The sequence below is a fragment of the Cnephaeus nilssonii genome (assembly GCF_951640355.1).
Source record: "Cnephaeus nilssonii genome assembly, chromosome: 14".
NCBI lineage: Eukaryota > Metazoa > Chordata > Mammalia > Chiroptera > Vespertilionidae > Cnephaeus > Cnephaeus nilssonii.
This window is the reverse complement of record NC_137085.1, coordinates 26607557-26628595: the sequence shown is the minus strand read 5'-3', so window position 1 is coordinate 26628595 and position 21039 is coordinate 26607557. Positions and strand designations below refer to the sequence as shown.

The 21039-nt window shown below is 46.3% G+C and overlaps 1 protein-coding gene across 1 annotated transcript; it reads left to right on the top strand.

Annotated features, from left to right (window-relative positions):
- Positions 1 to 3465: 3465 nt before the first annotated feature.
- On the top strand, positions 3466 to 21029 carry NANS (N-acetylneuraminate synthase). The gene is made up of 6 exons (XM_079789976.1): positions 3466 to 3694; positions 6892 to 7107; positions 15314 to 15413; positions 16165 to 16319; positions 19054 to 19320; positions 20799 to 21029. Exons 1-6 carry the CDS (start codon positions 3563 to 3565, stop codon positions 21006 to 21008), a joined length of 1080 nt encoding a protein of 359 aa, XP_079646102.1. The 5' UTR covers positions 3466 to 3562; the 3' UTR covers positions 21009 to 21029.
- The last annotated feature ends 10 nt before the right edge of the window (positions 21030 to 21039 follow it).

Genomic DNA, 21039 nt, shown 5'->3' with positions numbered 1-21039 from the left:
TAGGGAAAAGAAAATGACCCTAAGAGTGACTCTGATCAAGGGGCTTGACCCCAGGCCAGGAGGGGTTTGGTGTTTGGTGTGCGTGTGCGTGTGTGTGTGTGTGTTCACCTTCCCACCCCACTCTGAGAAAGCAAGAGTGGAGTTGTGAAGGAGACTTCTAACAGAATCCAAAGACCTGTTCGAGCCCCAGCCTGGCTACTAGCTGGATGTGACCTTTCCGAGTCACTTTTCCTTCTGTGAGCCTTCATTTCCTCAACTGAAAATACAGGTCCCAAGCTAAGTGAGCTTGCAGCTCTGTTCCAGTTGTATAAATCTGAATGGGGTACACTCCAAGTTCTAACTAGCATCAGGGATGCTGGTAGTTACTCGTGCTGTTACTCCCAGTTACTCCAGCACCTTCCCAAGGAACAGGTAAGGGTTTGGGCTGGTGGAAAATGTCAGCTGTGCTTTGGGCTCAATACAGTAGAACGGTTGACCGGTAGCAGGAAACCAGAGAGGAGGTGGCGACAGTTATCGGGAAAAGGCTGGACGAGGGCTGCACCCCCAGGACTGACAGTGAATGAGGTGTTTTCCAAAAACTGCAGTAGGAATACTAAAATACTGGTTTTACCAATCACACTAGTCAGTCTTCTGGTAGGTAGCATTAGTCTCGTTTTAGCATGAGCAGGATGTGTATCAGCCACTAGGGGGCACTTCTATTTCAAGTCAGGAAGGAGCAGATGGCCATTTAAGAGGATTCTTTTTTAATCCTCAAACTACCTGTCCCCCACCCTTGTGAAATAATATACTATAATCCCCATTTTAGAGATGTGGGAACTGAGGGATTTAGAGGTGAAGTGCCTTACTCAAAGTCCTGTAAATGGTGGGCCTGGCCTGGATTCCCACCCATCTCGGCCTGAGTCCCAAGTTTCTCTTCTTTGCCCACTGTGCCTCCTTATGCCCTCTGGCTCCTGGCTGCAGACTGATGAGGAAGCTAGTGAACCTGTTTCTTCCTCCTCAGTCTAGACTAACAAGACCCTGTTTCCAGAGGTTCAGGACAGAGAGAACAGAGTTAGTTTTCAGAGTTGGAACCATGAAGTGCTTAGGGATTGAGCAAACAGTGAGCACTCTATAAATACTGACAACTACCACTCAGGTTGGGGAGCTTGGGTGGATCAATACTTCACTTCCTCAGAAATTTTCCAGAAAGCTGACTGTAGGGAACAGTTATGTTCCCCTAAGAGGCTAAATGTGCCTGGGGGTAAACATGAAGTCAGTTATGCCTCAGTCTCCATTGTCATCTTTTCTTTTCTGCACTCGCTCATTCAGAAAATGTTCATTGGTACCTACTAAGTTAAGAAATCCTGTGGTTGGTATGCAGGATACAACAGGAAACAGTCCAGACCCGGCTCTCAAGGAGCTCCTGGCCGGTAGGACAGTCATAACACAAGGCTCTCAGCAACATAAAAGGCAGAGGCCTGGTCTGTCCTGTTCATCATTGTGTTGCTAGGGCTTTGCTCTGGGTTTAGTGCTGAGTAGGTGCTCCAGATGGTTCCTGACTTAAAGGAGCTCGCAGTCTAGAGGGAACTATGGCAGTTACCATAAAGGGTAATAACGGTGAAGAAGGTCCTATGGCAGCCTAGAGAAGGCTGTTGGAGAGATCATAGGAAGTGACTTCGAGGCTGAAGGACCTGCAGAAGATGGCCAAGCCTGGCTCCGTATGGTGTAGAGGAGTGGGGAGCATGCAGGCTCTGGAAACAGCTTGTGCCCAAGCCCGGAGGTGAAAGGGGTAAACCTAGAGAGGTTAAGTTGGGCTTGGTAAGCCATCCTAAGGATTTTAAGCTTTATCCTTAGGATGACAGCAAGCCAGTGATTCATTATCCAAGCAGCAAAAACAACAGAAAGTACCAGAAATTTAAAAAAGAACAAGAGAGGAATGAAAATTGCATCCTTTCCTCATTATAGTAAGGTACTGTAGTACTACTTGAATATACTGAAAGCTCTTATTTAATCACAAAGAACATCAGCCTAACTCGCTCTTGTGCGATCACTACTTTAAAACATAATCTCTCCCTTTCCCCCTTTAAATTAATTTCCACTTATTCATAAACTAAGCAAAACCATAATGACTTCTTTAGCCCAAAGTGACTGAGTTATTTTATTTTTGGATTTCATTTTCTCTGTAACCAGGGTCTGTTGGTCAGCCTCAGCCAGGTGTGAAAGGCCATTTAGACTTGAAAGACATACAGCACATGTCACAGTCAAGCACACCCACACATCACACATGAATGGACTCTGCTGCAATCTCCTTTCCTTTGGTGGCTTCCTCCTGGCCTCCAAACGTGCCCTTCAGAACCCCTCAACGCTGGGACCCCTCTACTCCAGGAGCCATTTTTCATCTGTTTTTAATAACTGACTCTCCCAAGAAAAGGTTTATTTTCACCCTTTTATTTCCTCCCCTCCCCCTAGCCACCAGATATGCTGTGAACAGTGGCCCCCTTCCAAGTCCCCAAGTTCTTGCTCCTCATTCTTCTGGGCCTTTGACCCTGTGATTCCCCCCCTCCCCCGCCCCCCTCTTCAGGACACAGTGTCACCTGCCTCTGGTCCCTTTCTCCATTCCTTCCAGGGCAGCCGCACAGGGCTCATGCCTCCACACTGCTCATCCCTGGGCACACGCTCCTTCAGCAGTCTATCTAACCGCGGTCTTCTCCTCACTCAGGATGGCCCCAGATCTCTCCCCCTCCGGGACCTCCACTCCGAACTTCAGACCTGCCTTTCCTCCTGCCTGGTGGACAGAGTCACCTGCATCTTTATATCCATGTGTCCGAAACCTGCCCTTCTCATCTTCCACCCTCTTCTCCTTTCTGTTATCATTGTTACTTTGATCATCAGTTCTGGCAAGTCAAGCTGAGAATGTTATTTTTTAGAGTTGGGTACCTAGGCTGAGAAGCAGCCCAGGGTCCTAGTTCCAGCTCCGTTCTGGCTTTCTGAATGACTTTGGACAAGGCAGCGGAACTTTTTGAACCTGTTGCCTCTCACATATTCGGAAAGCCCAAGTAAGAACTGTGATCAAGGTTTTCCAGACATCATCTCACGAAGGCTTATCACATGTCTAATCAAGAGCTGGTTAGCAGCAGGGGCTGGGCTCCAACCAGCCCTGGAACTCTAAATCCAGAATCCGTTTTCTCCATTACACCGTAGGGCACGCTCTCTCCCCACGCCCTTGGGAGCTGGGCCTAGACCACGCCCTGCGAGCGGCCGGCAGCCTCCTTCCGACGCTGTTTGCTCACCTGTCCTTGTAGGGACCCCGCGACAGCCAGGGACCGCGCCACCCAGCCGGGCTCCAAACGCCCAGCCCACAAGCAGGGAGCCGGGCTTCCGGTTCCCCGCGGCACCGCCCCCTGGCTGGTAGCTCCGCCCCCCTGCTCCGATTGGCTGGCGGAGCCCGGGGATTGGCTGCGCAGCGGACGGGGCTGACGTGGCGGGTCTACGGGTGGGTCCCGGGGCTGCAGACTGAACGGACTTGAAGCCGGCGCGGCCCGAAACCCAGCGGCGGAGCAGCGGCGAAGCGTGAGCAGCAGCGATGCCGCTGGAGCTGGAGCTGTGTCCCGGGCGCTGGGTGGGCGGGCAGCACCCGTGCTTCATCATTGCCGAGATCGGACAGAACCACCAGGGCGACCTGGATGTGGCCAAGCGCATGATCCGCGTGGCCAAGGTGAGGGGAGCGCTCCAGACGAGCGGGTGCCAGAAGGGGCGGGCGATCCGGGGGGGGGGGGGGGGGGGATCCGGCCTGGGAGGGGCTCTGGAAAGGGGAGGGGTCGCGGGGAGCCGGGTCTACCTTTCTCTGCCTCTGGCCCTGAATCGCCCCTGAGGTCCTGGTTGCGAGATCCATTTTTGAATTCTTTAAAAAGAAAAGTCTTTATTGATTTCAGAGAGGAAGGCGGGGGGAGGGGAGGGAGGGGGAGAGAGAGAGAGACAGACAGAGACAGAGACAGACAGACATCAGTGATGAGAGAGAATCATTGATCGGCTGCCTCCTACGTCCCAGACTGGGGATCGAACCCGCAACCCGGACATGTGCCCTGACTGGGAATCGAACCCTAACCTCGTGGTTCATAGGCCATTTTTGAATCTTTCTAATCCTCTTCATCCTTGCTCCACCCTGATCCTCCTAACGTGACTTCTCTCTCCCCCTCCCTAGTGGCGGAGTGGTCTTTCTAAAGCACAGGTTTGATCAGGTCGTACCCCTGCTGACACCTTCAGTGGCTCCCCACTGACCTTGGGTAGATGGGATGCTTTATCCAACTTATTAAAAAAGAGTCAGGAGGCTTTGGCTAGAAATAAGTGACGAAGATTTATTCAAGGGTCTTAAGAGTTTGGGAACACAATTAGGCAAAAACCCAGAAGTGTTCTGAAGAAGAAAGGAAAGTTACAAGTTTTTATAATGAAGTCATATCCTTGAGAATAATCAGTTCTGCATTTTTAGTTGGCCCATTAGCAATTGGATGTCAGGTGGTCTGGATGATGGATGCCAGGTAGTCTGGTCATGTCCTAAGTCCTTTAGGGAATAGTCATGTCTGATGTATGTTCAGGCATTGACACACAATCAACTGATGTATCTGTAGATAATGGTGCAGAACTGGAAAGTTAAACATTTTAAGCTACCAGGGAAGTTAAGATAAGAGAATCATGTTCCTTATGCCTCAGTCATCATCATGATGTTAATAATTGGGCAGCTTGCTCACACAAGGAGTGTGTTTGCAGTATTAAAGGGTGAGTTTGTTTTAACTTTAAAATTTTGATGTAAATGGAGCATCACCTCATGGTTCCTCCTGGTGTCCTGCTGCTTGTTTCCTGCCAGTAGAGAAGCAGTAAAACGCTGAACAGAGAAACAATCAGTCTTACGGTAAAACAGACAGTGATTGTGTTTTCTCAACATGGAGTTTATCAAAGCATCAAACATAAGGAAATCACTCATTTTTAGGAAAGAAGCTGAGAAAAGAGGAACCTGTTCTGGTACCATTGCTGTCATGTGGAATGTAGTTTCTGCTACTTCACTTTTTTGTTATTGCTGTTTTTGTTAATCCTCACCCCAGGATATTTTTTCCATTGCTTTTCAGAGAGAGAGGAGGGGAGGGGGGGGATGAGAAGGAAGAGAGAGAGAGAGGGAGAAACATTGATGTGAGAGAGACATTACTTGGTTGCCTCTCGCACATACCCCATCTGGGCTGGGGATTGAACCTGCAACCGAGGTATGTGCCCTTGACCAGGAATCAAAACCCAAGACCCTTCGGTTCGCAGGCCGACACTAACCAGTGGGCAACACTGGCCAGGACTGTGCTACTTTGCTTTTATCATCTTCCTATAAAGGGAAGGTTTGCTCAGATGGAAACAAGCGTTTTAACTTTTTTTTTTTTTTCAAATTTAAATTCTTTATTGTTTAATGTATTACATAAGTCTCCCTTTTCCCATTGACCTCTCCCCGGTCGCTCCCACCCCCCAGCACATGCCCTCACCCCCCTACCTTTTAACTTCTTGATTGAAAGTCCACTTCTTGAGATAGATGTGAGAAGCAAAGGGAGCCTGAGTGACACTGTGTGAAGACCTCCTCATTGGCTTGCTGGAGGCAGATCCAGGTTGCAGTCCTGAGCCAGCACACACATGGTCTGCAGCCTTTAGAAAGTGATCTGACCAGCTGTGCCGGAGACTCATTGTGCAACTTTGGGCAGGTCACTCTGGGCCTTGGGATCTTCATCTAGACAAAGGGAACTGTGTTGCCCTACATCAGTTTCAGTTCTAATGTTCTTTGAACTTCTTCCCAGTGTCATGTCCTGACTGTGCTGTCTTGTGATTTTTTTCCAGGAGTGGGAGCAGCACTCTTAGCACAGACATTTTTGGAGCCAAGGTTTTCAACAGCAATGAATACCTCTGTTTCTACAGAAATGTCAGTAAGCTGACTCTTTAGAGGGTTTCCTTAATATTTCTGTTGAGTAGTTTTTAAAGACAATTTTGAAGGTTGGATGCTGGCTGGCAATGGAATTATAGCTTTTATAGCCAGACAATCCTGCTTTCATATTATAGCTTCTGTTCAGTTAGGCTGGGGCATGTATACATTTTGTTTGCTTCTTGCCCCAGAATCTCTTGTCATGCTTTTCTGTACAAGTGCAAAAGGGCTAAAAGCAGAGTAGTTCCCTTATTTCCCACCCCCATAAGGGGCTCCTCAGAAAAGTTACAGGCTCTAGAGCTAGCCCAAAGCAGTTACTGATATAGATAGAGAAACAGTCCAGAGATAGGACTTATCCAAGAGTTAGGGTCAGGTTCTGATTTTTCTTCTCCAAAATTCTGGTCCAGTGCTCATTTTACTATCTTCTGCTGAGTTGCACAACTTAAAATCTTCCTTAACTGTTTGATTAACTAATTTAAATATTACAACACAAAACAAACCCCCCCCCCCATTTTTGCATTTTAAGGGGGGAAAAATAGGGAGAAGCCCCATCCCCAACCTTTTCCTTTGAGACTTTTTGCTTCTCCTGTTCCTCTTCTTGGGGGTTCTTTTTTTTTTTTTTTTTTTAAATATGTTTTTATTGATTTCAGAGAGAGGAGGGGAAAGGGAGAGAGAGATAGAAACACCAATGAGAGAAAAATCATCTATTGGTTACCTCTTGCATGCCCTCTACTGGGGATCAAGCCTGCAACCTGGGCATGTGCCCTGACTGGGAATTGAACTGTGACCTGGTTCATGGGTCAACACTCAACCACTGAGCCACACCAGCCAGGCTTCTTTGGGGGTTCTTAACTGCCTCTGTCATTTGACATTGTTTTTAAAGATAATCATGTCATAGCAGGTGCCCCAACATTTCTCTCTGAGAATCCATGACAGGTCATTGAAAGGAACCCTGATGTATGTTGCAGGAGTGTGGGGCTGACTGTGCCAAGTTTCAGAAGAGTGAGCTGGAGTACAAGTTTAATCGGAAAGCCTTGGAGAGGCCATATACTTCGAAGCATTCCTGGGGGAAGACGTATGGGGAGCACAAGCGCCACCTGGAATTCAGCCACGCTCAGTACAAGGAGCTGCAGAGATATGCCGAGGAGGTCGGCATCTTCTTCACTGCCTCTGGCATGGATGAGGTGAGCCCTCTGCCACTCTGTCATTTGCTACTTTAGCAGACCCAGGGACAGCAGGCGGCCTGGTGGCTTTTGGCTTTGAGCCGGCTCTTTTATGCTTTCTGGACCTAGAGCTCTCCATAGCATTAACCACAATAATGCCCTACTGAACGGCAGGCCAGAGGGAGGAGAGGTCCAGTGTGGAAGAGTACCATAGTTTTCAAAACAAGTTATCTGGGAGCAGGGGCAGCCACACTGGTACCCAGTGCTCTTCAAGCTGTGAGAGCCCCCACTGGGCCAGTTTTCCCCAATGGAAAGTCATCTGAACTAGGAGTCAGGCAACCTCAGTTCTGGCAGCAGTCCGTCCCTTGCTGAGTGGCCTTGGCTGATTTGGGTGGCGTGGCATTGGCATCATCCAGAAGGGCATGGCACCCAAGATGGCCATGCTCACATCCTGGAAGAGTCTAGCTGGTGCCAGGTCTCAGTTTTGATCTGCTTTGTAACCTGCCTCAAGATTTCTTCATATACCTTTCTGAATGTAAATAAATTTTAATTGTAAAAACTAATATAACATCACAGAAAGTTTAGAAGACAGGAAAAAGAGGGGAAAACTGACCCGTAATCCCTATATGGCAGTTCTTTTTATATATTTCCTCCCAAAGTCTTTTTATATACAAATTTTATTGCCTGGTGGTTATATTTGTGAATATTTAATTCTGCATCTTTTCCCAGTTAACATTATACCAAAAGCTTTTACCCATATCTTCTTTTTATTTGAAGCTTTATTGAGATATATTTGACATATGTAACTCTCCACGTGTGTGTGTGTGTGTGTGTGTGTGTGTGTGTTTGTGTGTATGTATGTATGTATACATACACTAAAGGCCCAGTGCACGAATTCATGCACCAGTGGGGTCCCTTGGCCTGGCCTGCAGGATTGGGCCGAAACTGGCTCTCCAACATCCCCCCCAAGGATTCCCAGATTGCGAGAGGGCGCAGGCCATGCCAAGGGACCCCACTGGTGCACAACTGGAGACATAGGAGGTTGGCCAGCCAGGGAGGGACAGCAGGAGGGCTCCAGGGCGTGTCTGGCCCGTCTCACTCAGTCCCAATTGGCCAGACCCCAGCAGCAAGCTAACCTACCAGTCGGAGTGTCTGCCCCCTTGGTGATCAGTGCATGTCATAGCGACTGGTTGACTGTCTGCCCCCTGGTGGTCAGTGCACATCATAGCGAGCAGTTGAACAGCCTTAGCATATTACGCTTTGATTGAACTGCCGATCAGTGGACCGGACACTTAGCATATTAGGCTTTTATTATATAGGACTAGGAGCCCGTTGCACAAAGTTTCGTGCAATAGACTTTTCCTTCACCTGGCTGCCGGCACCAGTTATCCGCCAGCAGCAGTTTGCCTCTGGCCACCCGCCGATCAGAGCGCCTCCCGCCAGCACGATCGGCCACCCCGAGAGGAACTCCGATCGGGAGGTGCTCCGATCGGCGGGTGGCCAGAGGAAAACTGCTGCTGGCGGAAAACTGGTGCCGGCAGCCACGCAATCGGCCACCCCGAGTTCCGCCACCAGCGTCTTCCGCAGCGCCGGCCTAAGCAGCGCCGGCCGTTTAAGCCGGCGGGAGGAGCGGGGGTCGGGGACTCGCGAGTCCCCATCCCCAGCTCCTACCGCCAGCCAATCGGCCACCCTGAGTCCCGCCCCCCACGCCTCCAGCCGGCCCAATCGTGGGCGTAGCGGAGTGATGGTAATTTGCATATTACCATTTTATTAGGTATGATATGTGTGTGTGTGTGTGTGTGTGTGTGTATGTGTAAAATATTATTATTGATTTTTAGAGAGGAAGGGAAAGGAGGAGAGAGATAGAAATGTCAATGAGCTTAATATTGATCGACTGCCTCCTGCATGCCCCATACCAGGGAATTAAGCCTGAAACCCGGGCATGTGCCCTGACCAGGAATTGAACCAGCAATCTTTTGGTGCACAGGACAATGCCCAAACAACTGAGCCACACCAGCCAGAGCTAACTTCCCACATCTTATGCCTAAGTTTTTAATAGCAGTGTGATATTTTTTTGAGGATTTAACCTTTAAGAAAGTCCATAAGGTCAAAAATATTTTCATGATACTCAAATGTTATTTGCCTTTTTCACTGTCATTCTCTCAGTGTGCAGTGGCATTTTCCAGAGGCGATGTGATATGGGATGACATCATTCCTCTGACAGTGGCTAATGAAATGTGTGCTGAGTTCTTTATTTTTTATATAACAGCTTTATTGACATATCATACAATTCACCCTGGCAAACATTACTCAGTTTTAAAGCACATTGTGATATCACTACAAAATTATTAGTATGGCTCAAATAAAAAATGGTACCCAGCTGGTGTGACTGTCAACCCATGAAACAGGTCAAGGTTTGATTCCTGGTAAGGGCACATGCCCAAGTTATGGGCGTGCAGGAGGCAGCTGATCGATGATTCTCATCACTGATGTTTCTTTTTCTCTTTCCCTCTCCCTTCTTCTCTCTGAAATCAATAAAAAGGTATCCTATATAATAAAACCCTAATATGCAAATCGACCGAATGGCGGAATGACTGGTAGCTATGACTTGCACTAACCATCAGGGTGCAGATGCTCAATGCAGGAGCTGCCCCCTGGTGGTCAGTGCGTTCCCACAGCGGGAGCGCCGTGCAGCGGCAGGCGGACATTCCCCGAGGGGTCCCAGACTGTGAGCACAGGCCCGGCTGAGGGATCCCCCCTCCCCCCCGCCCCGCAATGACACCATATTGTAGCAAGAATGCAGAGAAAATGGATCACTCATACGTTGCTGGTGGGAATGTAGAATATTCTAGAAAATAATATGGAAATTTCTTTTTTTTAAAACTTTAGTGAGATGTAATTTATATACCATGTAATTCACCCACTTAAGAATGTATTTGTAGTTTCTTATAAAACCAAATGTATGTTTATCATGTGACCCACCAGTTGTCATTTGGTAATTTATCCCCAAAGAAATGAAGTACTGATACATGCTACAATATGTTCTTACAAAAACCTGTGACTGAGTGTCCACAACAACTTTATTTGTAGTAGCCCCAAACTAGAACAACCCAAAGATTCTTTAGCAGATGAATTATTAAACTAGTACATTCATACAGAATACTATTCAGCAATGAAAAGGAACGAACTATTGATACATGCGACAGCTTGGATGGATCTCAAAGATATTATGCCGAGTAAAAGGGCCAATCTCAGAAAGTTGCATATTACATGGTTCTGTTATATAATATTCTTGAAATAACAGAACTATGAGATGGAGATCAGGTTAATGGTTGTCAGGGGCTAGGGAGGGGAAGAAAGGGAGGTGAATGTGGCTATAAAGGGGTAACAACAGGGAACCTTGTAGTGATGGAATAACTCTCTGTCGTGACTTGTGGTGGTCACATGAGTGTGTATATGAAATTGCACAGAATTAAATACATGCACACTCAGATGAGAGCATGTAAAAAATGGTGAAATCTGAACAAGACCAGTGGGCTCTGTCAGTGTCACTCTCCTGGTTGTGAGATTGCACTAAGGGAAGTGTACATATGATCTCTCTGCATTATTTCTCACAGTTGCATGTGAAGCTATTATCTCAAAAAGTTCAAAATGTAAAGAAAACTAAATTCTTCAGTTTTAATTTTAATCCAGTAAATATGAATAGATAGAACCTACATAAAAGCTCTCTAGAGTCCTTAGTAATATTTAAGAGTGTAAACACAAAAACATTTGGGGCCCCATGCTACACAGTGCACACTTCGGCTGTGTGGCTGGCTCAGTGGGTAAGTGCATGGGCTCTGGGATCAGATTTTGAGTTTGAATATGGTCCTGCCTGTCATTCCTGGTGTGTCATGTGGAGGTTATTTCACCTCTTTGGATTCGGTTTCTTCAACTGTAAAGCGAGTTAGTACTGAAGCCATCTGGTAAGGTGCTCAGCAAATATTAGCTACAGTTGAGGAAAACCACCTGGGCTGAGGGTCAGGACATCTGGGTTCCTGCCCTGCTCTGCTCTAAGATAGTATCAGTGTGAGCTTGGCGAGTCCTTTCCCACTCTGGGCCTTCCCTTCCTCTTGTATGTGAACAAGCTGCTATCCAAGGGCTCTCCCAGCTCTGACCTCTAGTCATTATAGGACCAGGAAGGCCTCGCTAAGGTGGCACACCTGGAAGGAGGACTTTCCTGCTCAGTCCCTGTTTCCAGGCACCTGAGTACCTGGGTGTGTGCTGGGGAGAGGGCACCTTCTTGCATCGGTGAGCTGCTTAGGAAAAGTCACGTCTTTCGGTGGTTTGCTCCCAGGTGGCTTCAAGGTGAGCAGCAGAGGCAGTTGGGAGATGCAGAGAAGCCTGGGTGTTGTTAGTTGGGGGCTACCTCTCAGCCTGTAGCCTTTTGGTTTCCCAGAAAGCTGTTTGGTGTGTAGAACACATGCTCTGCAGCCACACTGAGTCCAGGTCCTGGTACTGACACTATGTGGGCTCGGGCTCATCATGTAACTGCTTTGAACCAAAGGTGCCTCATCTGTAAAAATCCTAAAGTGTAGCATGCAAATTGTCCCCTTGACCAGGAGTTGTCCGGGTGTTCGGCCAGGGGGCGGGGCCAGCCAGGGGGAGGGAGGGAGGGAGTACCAGCCGGTAGCCACTAGGGACCCTACCAGTGCACAGCACTGGGCCTCTAGTGGGATAATAAAAATGCCCACCCCACAGGGCTGGGGTGAGTGTCAGTGAGATAGACCTGTGGGTGCAAGATCTGAATCCACTGAGTGATAGTTGTTGTTACTTACAACTCTGGAGTTTCTCTGCATCACACCATCTTCGCAGGGAGGCTCCTCTGTCCTGGAATGCCATTTGCTCCCAACTGGTCTCCTGACTGACCTGGGCACAGCAGTGAGGAGAAATGCATTCTTAAGAGCCTTTACAAGAGTTAATTTGCGTTGCCAGCCAGGTCCTGTCTACCCGGCCGTTGGAGTGGGTTGGTCCCTTTTTTTGTGTTTACCTAGCGCGTGGCTCCGGGTGTTTATCCACCCTAACTTCCTTATGGACGGGGCATTCACTGAGTGCCTATTTTCTCCACTCTGTGTGCTGCCCTAGGGCATTCTTTATGTGCTGAGGAAAGGTTAAGGTGTGGCCGGATTTTATTAAGGCCGAGTAAACTACCAGGGCACCTGGTCAGAACTGCACAGAGGCACATGCAGCTCTCCTGAAATGGGCAGAGTCCTTTGGTCTAAATGGAGAGTTCGATTCAGATAGCCAGTGGCAGCCATGACTGTAGAGGTGGCCCCTCACTCACAAATGACCCATCCTGCAGAGCTGCCCCTCCCTCCCAGCGCCTGCCTTCTCAGTGCCCTTTCCTCTCCCTTCCTTTCCTTGGCCACCCCTGCCAGCAGGGTGCCTCCTGTCAAGATTGGTGCACTCTGACAGGCCACTTGGCCGAGTGCTTCCCCCTTCGTCATTCCTCACCCCGGGCAGCTCTTCAACTCATTGCATGGCCTTCTTTTATCTTTACTGCAGGATCCCGAAACTGAGGGGAGTGGCAGGGGCTTTAGAAACATCCCAGCTCCTCTCTTCTGTTACCTCTTAGGTCAGCGGGTCTCAAAGTTTCTCACAGGATGCAATATGGAAAAGGGGTTCTGGGTACACATTGTCAATTCTCATTAATTTAAAATCAGTAAATCTCTCCTCCCACGTAAGAGGAGCTCTGCCAGGGCAGCATTTCACCCAAACCCATCTGCTCGTGGAACCCTTTCTATGAATTTAACCCATTTGGATGCCCAGGGTGGGTCACACTGGCCAGGTTCCTTCCAGGCAGACTCCTAAGGGCATGCATGCGCTGTGGAGTGGGAGGGAGGAAAAGTTGTGAGGCTGCTGGTTGCATTGCACCCCTAATGGAAAGGGGATGGACAGCCAGATGGGCAGGGCTGGGAGAAGCCAAGGAGTCCACAATGAGAAGGGGACATCTGGCACTGACGAAGCCTGAGGAGGCTGGGGCACAGGATGAAAGGCTAGCATCATCCCAATGATTGAAGTGGGCACCTTTGCAGAGATCAATCCTAAATGGCAGTTTTCTAAATGGCCACTAGGTGGGGATGGTTCCCCAGGAGGCCTACAAAATGAGGCACACCTATGCTGTTGATAGAATTTACCCATCTTTTTCCTCACTATAAAACTGTAAATTTTACAACCTCCACAGGTAAGCTTTAGCAATTTTTTCCCCCTGCATTTGGCCCCTCCTTTCCCCTGTTTGCTCTGCACCTCTCCCAAGTGACCTCATCCATCTATTTATGCCCTTGGGGACTTTTTTACCATGAGCTACTTTCTCACCAGTTGAACATTATTAGATAGAAGAAAATGTAGCATAGTCTTTCCCTCTGAAAACAGAAAACACTCTCTTCATCTGCCAGATAGAGTGAAAGGCGTGGAAAAATTTGACGTCATTCACAAAACATATTAAAGAATCTTTTTCAGTTCCATTCTAGAGCTAGTTAACAGTGAGATACATAGAGAGGAGAGAGTGAGCTAGAAAAATATGGGAAAGAGACAAGGAAGAAATAAAGTAGATGGGAGGAGGCAGCAAAGGTGGCTTAGCACGCTTGGAGGTGAGTGACACTTGGGCCACACTAGACAGTGTCTCTTGGGACACAGCGGGTTGCAAACTGTCTTTGAACTGTTCATTGGCTGGTCAGCCACTCGTATGGCCATCCAACAGCTATTAGTACATTATTAGAGGACTTACATATGAGGAGAGTTATTCTCTGAGTGCAGCCACTGTGATTGGAGTAGCTCATCGATGACCCACTGGGAAGATGTTCGGAAGCTCAGCCATCACTGGGTTGATGAAAGAGCCTGCTGGCAGAATGTCCTTTTCATACTGTTCCTCACCACCCCTGTGTCCTTTGGTTTTTCAGGCATGGTGACCTAGCTCCTTGCTACCCAGAGTATGATTCATGGACCACCAACCTTGGCATTACCCAGGAACTTATTAGAAATGCAGACTGTCAGACCTCTCCCTAGACTGACAATCAGATTTTGCATTTCATTTTAATAAGACCCCTGGGAGATTCATGTACCCGAGTTAGAGCATGAGAAGCACTTACCTTAGCTCATCAAGTCTTTCAAACTTACTTCTGAAACTCAGGCAGTATTTGACGACAGATAGATATTTGGGAACATTCCAAGACATTGATTCTCCCCATTTCTGATTTTCAACTTCAGTTTTTAAATAGTAGTAATAAAAGGTAGTTTGGGCCCTGGCTGCATGACTCAGTTGGTTGGAGTGTCATCCTCTACACCAAAAGATTGCAGGTTCGATCCCTGGTCAGGGAGCATATGGGAGCAACCAATCCATATTTTTCTCAAATTGATGTATTCCTCCCTCCCTCCCTCCCTCCCCTTCCCTTCCTTTCTCTAAAATCAGTAAACATATCCTAGGGTAAGGATTTTTTTTTTAAGGTAGTTTTGGGGTTCTTTGTAGATTTGACAGCAAACAGATTTTACTCTTCAAACTTGTGGTCTTCTGACTCCTTCATCAAGCATTTGCTCTACTTGCCAGTCTCCTGAGTCTTATTGATGAATCCAGATAAGGATGGGAAGGGCCCTAGACAGGGGATTTGAAGCAGTGATATGTCAAAAAAAAAAAAAAAAAAAAAAAGCAGCAGGTTTTCCCTGGGTGGCATTGTATGAGGTCTGAAAGGGATTGGGTTTGATAGGCCCTGCCAGCTCACTGTGTCAGAGCTGGGCCATCAAATGCTCCATTTTTTCCACTTTTGGCAAGGATTGAAATGGCCTCTTTCCCCTGCTTTTTAGTCCTTCATAAAGGGTATGACCTTTGAGGGACATTCATTTTCTCACTGCCTGGTTTTCTGGGTTAGGATGAGGTCATGACCCATGAATGTGTTCACTGGGTTCTGTGCCCGTGGGGAAGAAGATCTGGCCAGGGGTCTGATTTTCTTCCAGGTTCTGTAGTCAGCCAGGCCAGCATGCAGTGTTTGTTGGACAAATGGGATGGGTGTCTATGAATGAAAGAATGTTTGAAGTTGAATGAAATGACTGATAACAAATCTTTGCCTGTTTTCAAGTTGTTAAGAGAGTCCCTCTTACTGGTAAAAGGAGGGGCTTTCTGTTCTGGCTCCTCGCCTGTCTTGAGGGCAGTGGTTTTGAACAACCATGAAAATAGCGCCTTCTTTGATTTTTGTAGATGGCAGTTGAGTTTCTGCATGAATTGAATGTTCCGTTTTTCAAAGTTGGATCTGGGGACACTAACAATTTTCCTTATCTGGAAAAGACAGCCAAAAAAGGTGAGTGTTTAATCTCTGTCATAAAATATGAGGGAGTCCACACCACGTTTTTACTCCTTTAGTGGCAGCTAAAGGAGTAAATCAGACTTTAGAAAACTCTTTTCAATCTGCACACACTTCTACTTTTTCATATGCTGACTTGAAAGAGAAGAAATTAAGGATGACAGTTGTTATAAGGATTTAATTAAAATTATTTTTAATCTTAAGAAATTATACCAAATTGAAGATTTGGTTCCATAAAATTCTTAAAGAAAGCTCTGAGAAATATTCTCGAGTTATACATATGCACATTATAGTTTGTAAGGCGGGGTTTACAGTATGAGTGATCTCATTTGATTCCCACAGCTCCTCTGGGACTTTATACTTATGTCATAGACGGGGCATCTGAGATCACATAGCTACTGGCAGCCCTGGGCTCTTGAATCTGGAGTTTGTGCTTATCCTACCACACAGTACAACCTCTTAATCCAATGAAATGCTCATTTTTATTTGAGGTGTGTGAAATTGCTCCGACTCCTTAATTCAGTTCACTTTTCTAAACTATAATGTTGGGAGATTAGGGGAGTCTGCATTTCCCATGGTCGAGGGCAGGAACCCACCAAGCTCACCTCTGTTCCCCCACAGTGGCTGGCAGAGTATTTGAGAGATGTTTGTGAAGTTTGGTTGACCAGATGACCAGCAATTGGGGTTTGAGGGAGAATCAGAACCCCTAAAAAGAAAGTGACGATGGTGTTGGTATTTGATCACTTAGGCCGCCCAATGGTGATCTCCAGCGGGATGCAGTCGATGGACACCATGAAGCAAGTCTATCAGATTGTGAAGCCCCTCAACCCCAACTTCTGCTTCCTGCAGTGCACCAGTGCATACCCACTCCTGCCTGAGGATGTCAACTTGCGCATCATCTCGGTGAGTAGGAGGAAGGGCCACTGTCTCATTGGGCCACTTGAAAATGGCTTTTCTTAGGCCATTTACTGCAGGGAAGATGTAGCCTCTTTTCTCTCTCTCTCTTATACATTCTTCTTCTCCTTTTTTTAAAAGTATTTATTGTGGGAAGTATTACATATGTCCCCTTTCCCCCCCATTGATGTAGCCTTCTATATACACAAAATGCTAACCAATATTGGTATGCTTCATAACTTGAGCCTCCTTTGACAATCTTGCTGTAATAGAACCAACCAAGCAGCTAAGGAAGCAGGTGCATTCTATAGAGGGTGACTATAAATTAAATTTTCTTAAAACCAATATTAATTTCACCCATTATTAAATGTTAAGTTCTCATAATTGTCTATATACATTTTACCCATGTGTACTGGCCATTAGAGGTCCCTCTTCTGTGAATTGCTGGCTTATTAGTGAGTTACTTGTGTGTGTGGTAAAATAAAAGGTTTACCATTTTAACCATTTTTAGGTATACAGTTCCAAGGTATTAAGTACATTTACAGTGTTGTGCTACCATCACCACCATCCATCTCCAGAACTTCTTTATCTGAAACTAATCCCATTAAACACTAACTGCCCATTTCCCTCCCCCTGGCAGCCACCATTCTTCTTTCTGCCTCTATGAATTGACTTCTTAAAGTACTTCATATAAGTGGACTCACATAGTATTTGTCCTTTTGTCTTCTTTCACTTAGCATAATGACTTCAAGGTTCATCCATGTTGTAGAATGTGTCAGCATTTCATTCCTTTTTAAGGCTGAATAATATTCCATTGTATGTATATAGCACATTTCATTTATCTACCCATCAATATGTATTTTGGATATTTCCACATTTTGGATATTGTGAATAATGCTGTTAGGAACATCGGTGTACAAATATCTTTTTATTTTCTCCATATTGAGTTGTAGGCGACCTTCTTGAAACTTCTGGTTTTTCCTGCTCTGTGTTTTTTGCCAGCTCTGTTACATTTCTACCTGTAATTTTGCGCATCCCTGAGACTCAAACTGTTTACACTGACAGCCTTGAGGGAGCTTTTTCTCTCCCAGGGTTTTGTCCACCCCAACTCAATTAAAGATGGTGAAGTCTAGTCCCAAAGGGAAAAACACTTACTTGTTAGAGATCTCACAGCAGCTTGGTGGCAAAGCTGAGACTAGAATCCTTTGTCTCTTACTATCTTGGGCCAACTTTTGGTACCTGGAACTTAATTAGAAATGTACATATATGTAATTATCATATGAAAATAATAACTTAGTGTAATTCTAAATATATATACACACATAATCATGATATTGCAATTGACCAGTTTTCCTTTTACATTTTCCTTTCAGTACAGTATTTGACAGTGTTTTATTTTCATGACAGTGTAAACATTTGTACATGTTGCTACAGTCTTCACATCTCACTTTAAAAAATTAACCTTTATTGCCCAGATGGCATGGTCAGGGGTTGAGCATTGACCTATGAACCAGGAGGTCACGGTTCCATTCCTGGTTGGGGCACATGCCCAGGGTGCAGACTTGATACCCAGTGGGGGAGGGGATCATTCAGGAGGCAGCTGATCAATGATTCTCTCTCATAGTTGATGTTTCTCTCTCTCCCTCTCCCTTCCTCTCTGAAATCAATAAAAAATAATTTTTTAAAAAATTAACGTTATTTGAAAACTGACACTATCTTTTTACCTAAACTTTCTGACCCTCCTAGTTGATAGTCTTTTCTCTATTTCTAGCCATCTCTTAATGCTCTTATTTTAAAAATTTAAACATGCTTTTTAAAAACCCAAACAGCTTTGAGTTCTAGAACATAGAAAGTGAATGGTCTCTTAATCCCATGCAAACGAGATTACCATTATCAACAATTTATTATATGTGACTCCAGATATTTTCCTTCTCTGTAGCATGGTTCCCCTTTCCCTTCCAGACCCATCTGAGGTGCAGTCATGTCAGTCTGCTCTCTTGATACCAAGGCACAGTGAGTGATAAATTGCCAGCCCTCCCATCTCAGGCCCAGCCCACCATGTTACAGCAGTCTGAATTACCTGACCTAGCAACCTGCACTCCCTTGTCCATCACGCACCCTTAAAGCCTGGTTTTCAATGCTTTTGCCGCTCAGCTGTCCTAATCTTTTATTAAACCCCATCTGGGTCTTTCTACTGTACTTAAGCTTTCTGGGTCTTTCTACTGTACTTAAGCTCCCTGACAAGACTCACTAGACTTAGAATGTCTTTTGTTGCATTCAGTGAATTATAGATAACAGATTACTTAATTATTTAGCATTTCTACCAAAGGATTGTTTTGAGATTGGACTATATACATTATTGATGATGATATATGTGCATATAGCACACTTGCTTTCAGCAGTTCAGGCTAATTAAATGTGACAGATGCCTTTTGAATGAGTTTAGGCATCTGGTTATAGCTGTTATTCCTGGTGGTTTGTGCAGTGAGAAACATTCTTAAAATGCATTCTCGATAACAATAGCCATTGTTTACGTGTTGAGTGTTTTTCATGCCTTTATGGCAGTCCTCAAAGCTATTATTACCCCCAGTGAGGGGAGGCCCAGAGAGCCTGAGTGTCTTGCCCGTATTGCACAAGTGGTGAGCTGCTAAACTGGAACTCTAACCCAGATCTGCCTGACTCTGGAATATATGCATGAAATACCACAATATTTAACCTATTTTTTTTCTTTTCCTATTTAAAGGAATATCAGAAGCTCTTCCCTGACATTCCCATAGGGTATTCTGGGCATGAAACAGGAATAGCAATATCTGTGGCCGCTGTGGCTCTGGGGGCCAAGGTTTTGGAGCGTCACATAACTTTGGACAAGACCTGGAAGGGCAGTGACCACTCGGCCTCGCTGGAGCCTGGAGAGCTGGCCGAGCTGGTGCGGTCTGTGCGCCTTGTGGAAAGGGCCATGGGCTCCCCAACCAAGCAGCTGCTACCTTGTGAAATGGCTTGCAACGAGAAGGTGGGTTCTGCCCCACCTGCTGGGCTCCCCTGTTCGAGAGGGCCGAAATGGGTTTACCTGCTATGGAGAGTCAGTATCTACCCTGCCTGAGCCAGGCCAATGGGATGATAAAGGAGTATCGCTCCAACCCTCTTGAGTCTCTCTGGCCGCATATGAGCAGTGGGAGAAACATACTACTTAAGGGAACTTTAGCAGTTCCTCTGGCTGCCTACGATCATGTTATAACTTCTCATCTATAAGTCTCTGAAGTCTGTGGCCCCAGGCTCTAGACTCCAGGAGATGTAAGGGGTGGTGATGGTATCCAGGGCCTCATGAGGCACTCAGACAGGTCAAGTCTAAGGTCCCTTGGAGTAGGTAAGCCTTGAAAAACATTCAGGTAGAGGGGTTCTATGAGGCAGTGGGAGAAGGACCTGTGACATAGGTTGAGGCATCCCTAATCAGGAGGCACTGGTAGGATGGGGGTGGCCGATGGTCAGTGGGGGAATGGGGTTAGTGGGGGACTGATGCAAATGTTCTCTCAGGAACAGTTTGAGCTGTGTAGCGCTGACCTTTAGACAGAGGGGATGGTGAGGCCAAAGAACACTGCCTGGAACACTGACAATCTGGGCTTCTTGGAAGGGTGGGAATGAGAACTGAGTGCATAATTTGGTTCTAAGTCTCCTGGCTCCCTGAGCAAACAGTGAAACATAATAGGATGCATAATCTGATATTGCTCGTTGATAGACATTTGTCCTAGTACTAAATTCCAGAACTGATTCCTTGGCTCTTACATGAAGGATATAGAGGAATATAATTTGTTTAGCAGCATTGTGGACAGGACTTAGAAATGCTGGTCGTGGAGCTTCAGGCATCCTTCATCCTGCTCGCCTGCCGTTCTGTCTGCCCCATCCTAGGAGTAGCAGTCATACTCATCATCTTGCGAGACCTCCATATTCCATTTCACTGAGCAATGTGGCCCATAAGGTTCATGTCCCTTGAGAGCAGTGGGCCAGGACTGAGGAATCCTAGGTTCTCTTCCCAGCTCCTTGCAACTTTAACTAAGTTACCCACCCTCTGTGTGCCTCAGTTTTCCCATGTTTAAAATGAGATAATGATTTTATCAGGAGCATTCTGTTTCAGGTAGATTACATATATTATCACTAATCCTTATCGTAGTCGATTAGATAGAGGCATTATTATTTCCCATTCTATAGAGAAACTGTAGGGGTTCCATGAGGCAGTGGGAGAAGGCTCTGTTTGGTGACATAATCCAAGCCTTTTCCTTTGCATTTTATTGTGAAGGCCCTTCCTCTGAATCTGAGTTCACCCCACACTGGCCGAGTGCCTGCTATGTCTGACATACTGCTCTAGGCACCAAGGGTGAGAACAGTCCCTATTCTCAAGACACCTTGTGAAGACTGATCAGGCATCTTGAGTATAAAGCAATGTGCACTAGTTACTTTTGTGAAACTAGCACTGAGTGTTACTTTTATCCACAGCTGGGCAAGTCTGTGGTGGCCAAAGTGAAAATTCCAGAAGGCACCATTCTAACACTAGACATGCTGACTGTGAAGGTGGGTGAGCCCAAAGGCTACCCTCCTGAAGACATCTTTAGCCTGGTGGGCAAGAAGGTCCTGGTCACTATTGAAGAAGACGACACCATCATGGAAGAATCTGTAGAAAATCATGGCAAAAAAATCAAGTCTTAAAATAAAGTGCCATTCTCTGAATTCTGAATTA

What these genes read in the sequence shown, in the direction of transcription:
- NANS (XM_079789976.1), top strand. Translation starts at nt 3,563, where the DNA reads ATGCCGCTGGAGCTGGAGCTGTGTCCCGGGCGCTGGGTGGGCGGGCAG. An exon ending in CTGCCTCTGGCATGGATGAG is followed by an intron (nt 7,108 to 15,313) that starts GTGAGCCCTCTG and finishes TGATTTTTGTAG; the next exon opens with ATGGCAGTTGAGTTTCTGCA. An exon ending in AAATGGCTTGCAACGAGAAG is followed by an intron (nt 19,321 to 20,798) that starts GTGGGTTCTGCC and finishes TTTTATCCACAG; the next exon opens with CTGGGCAAGTCTGTGGTGGC.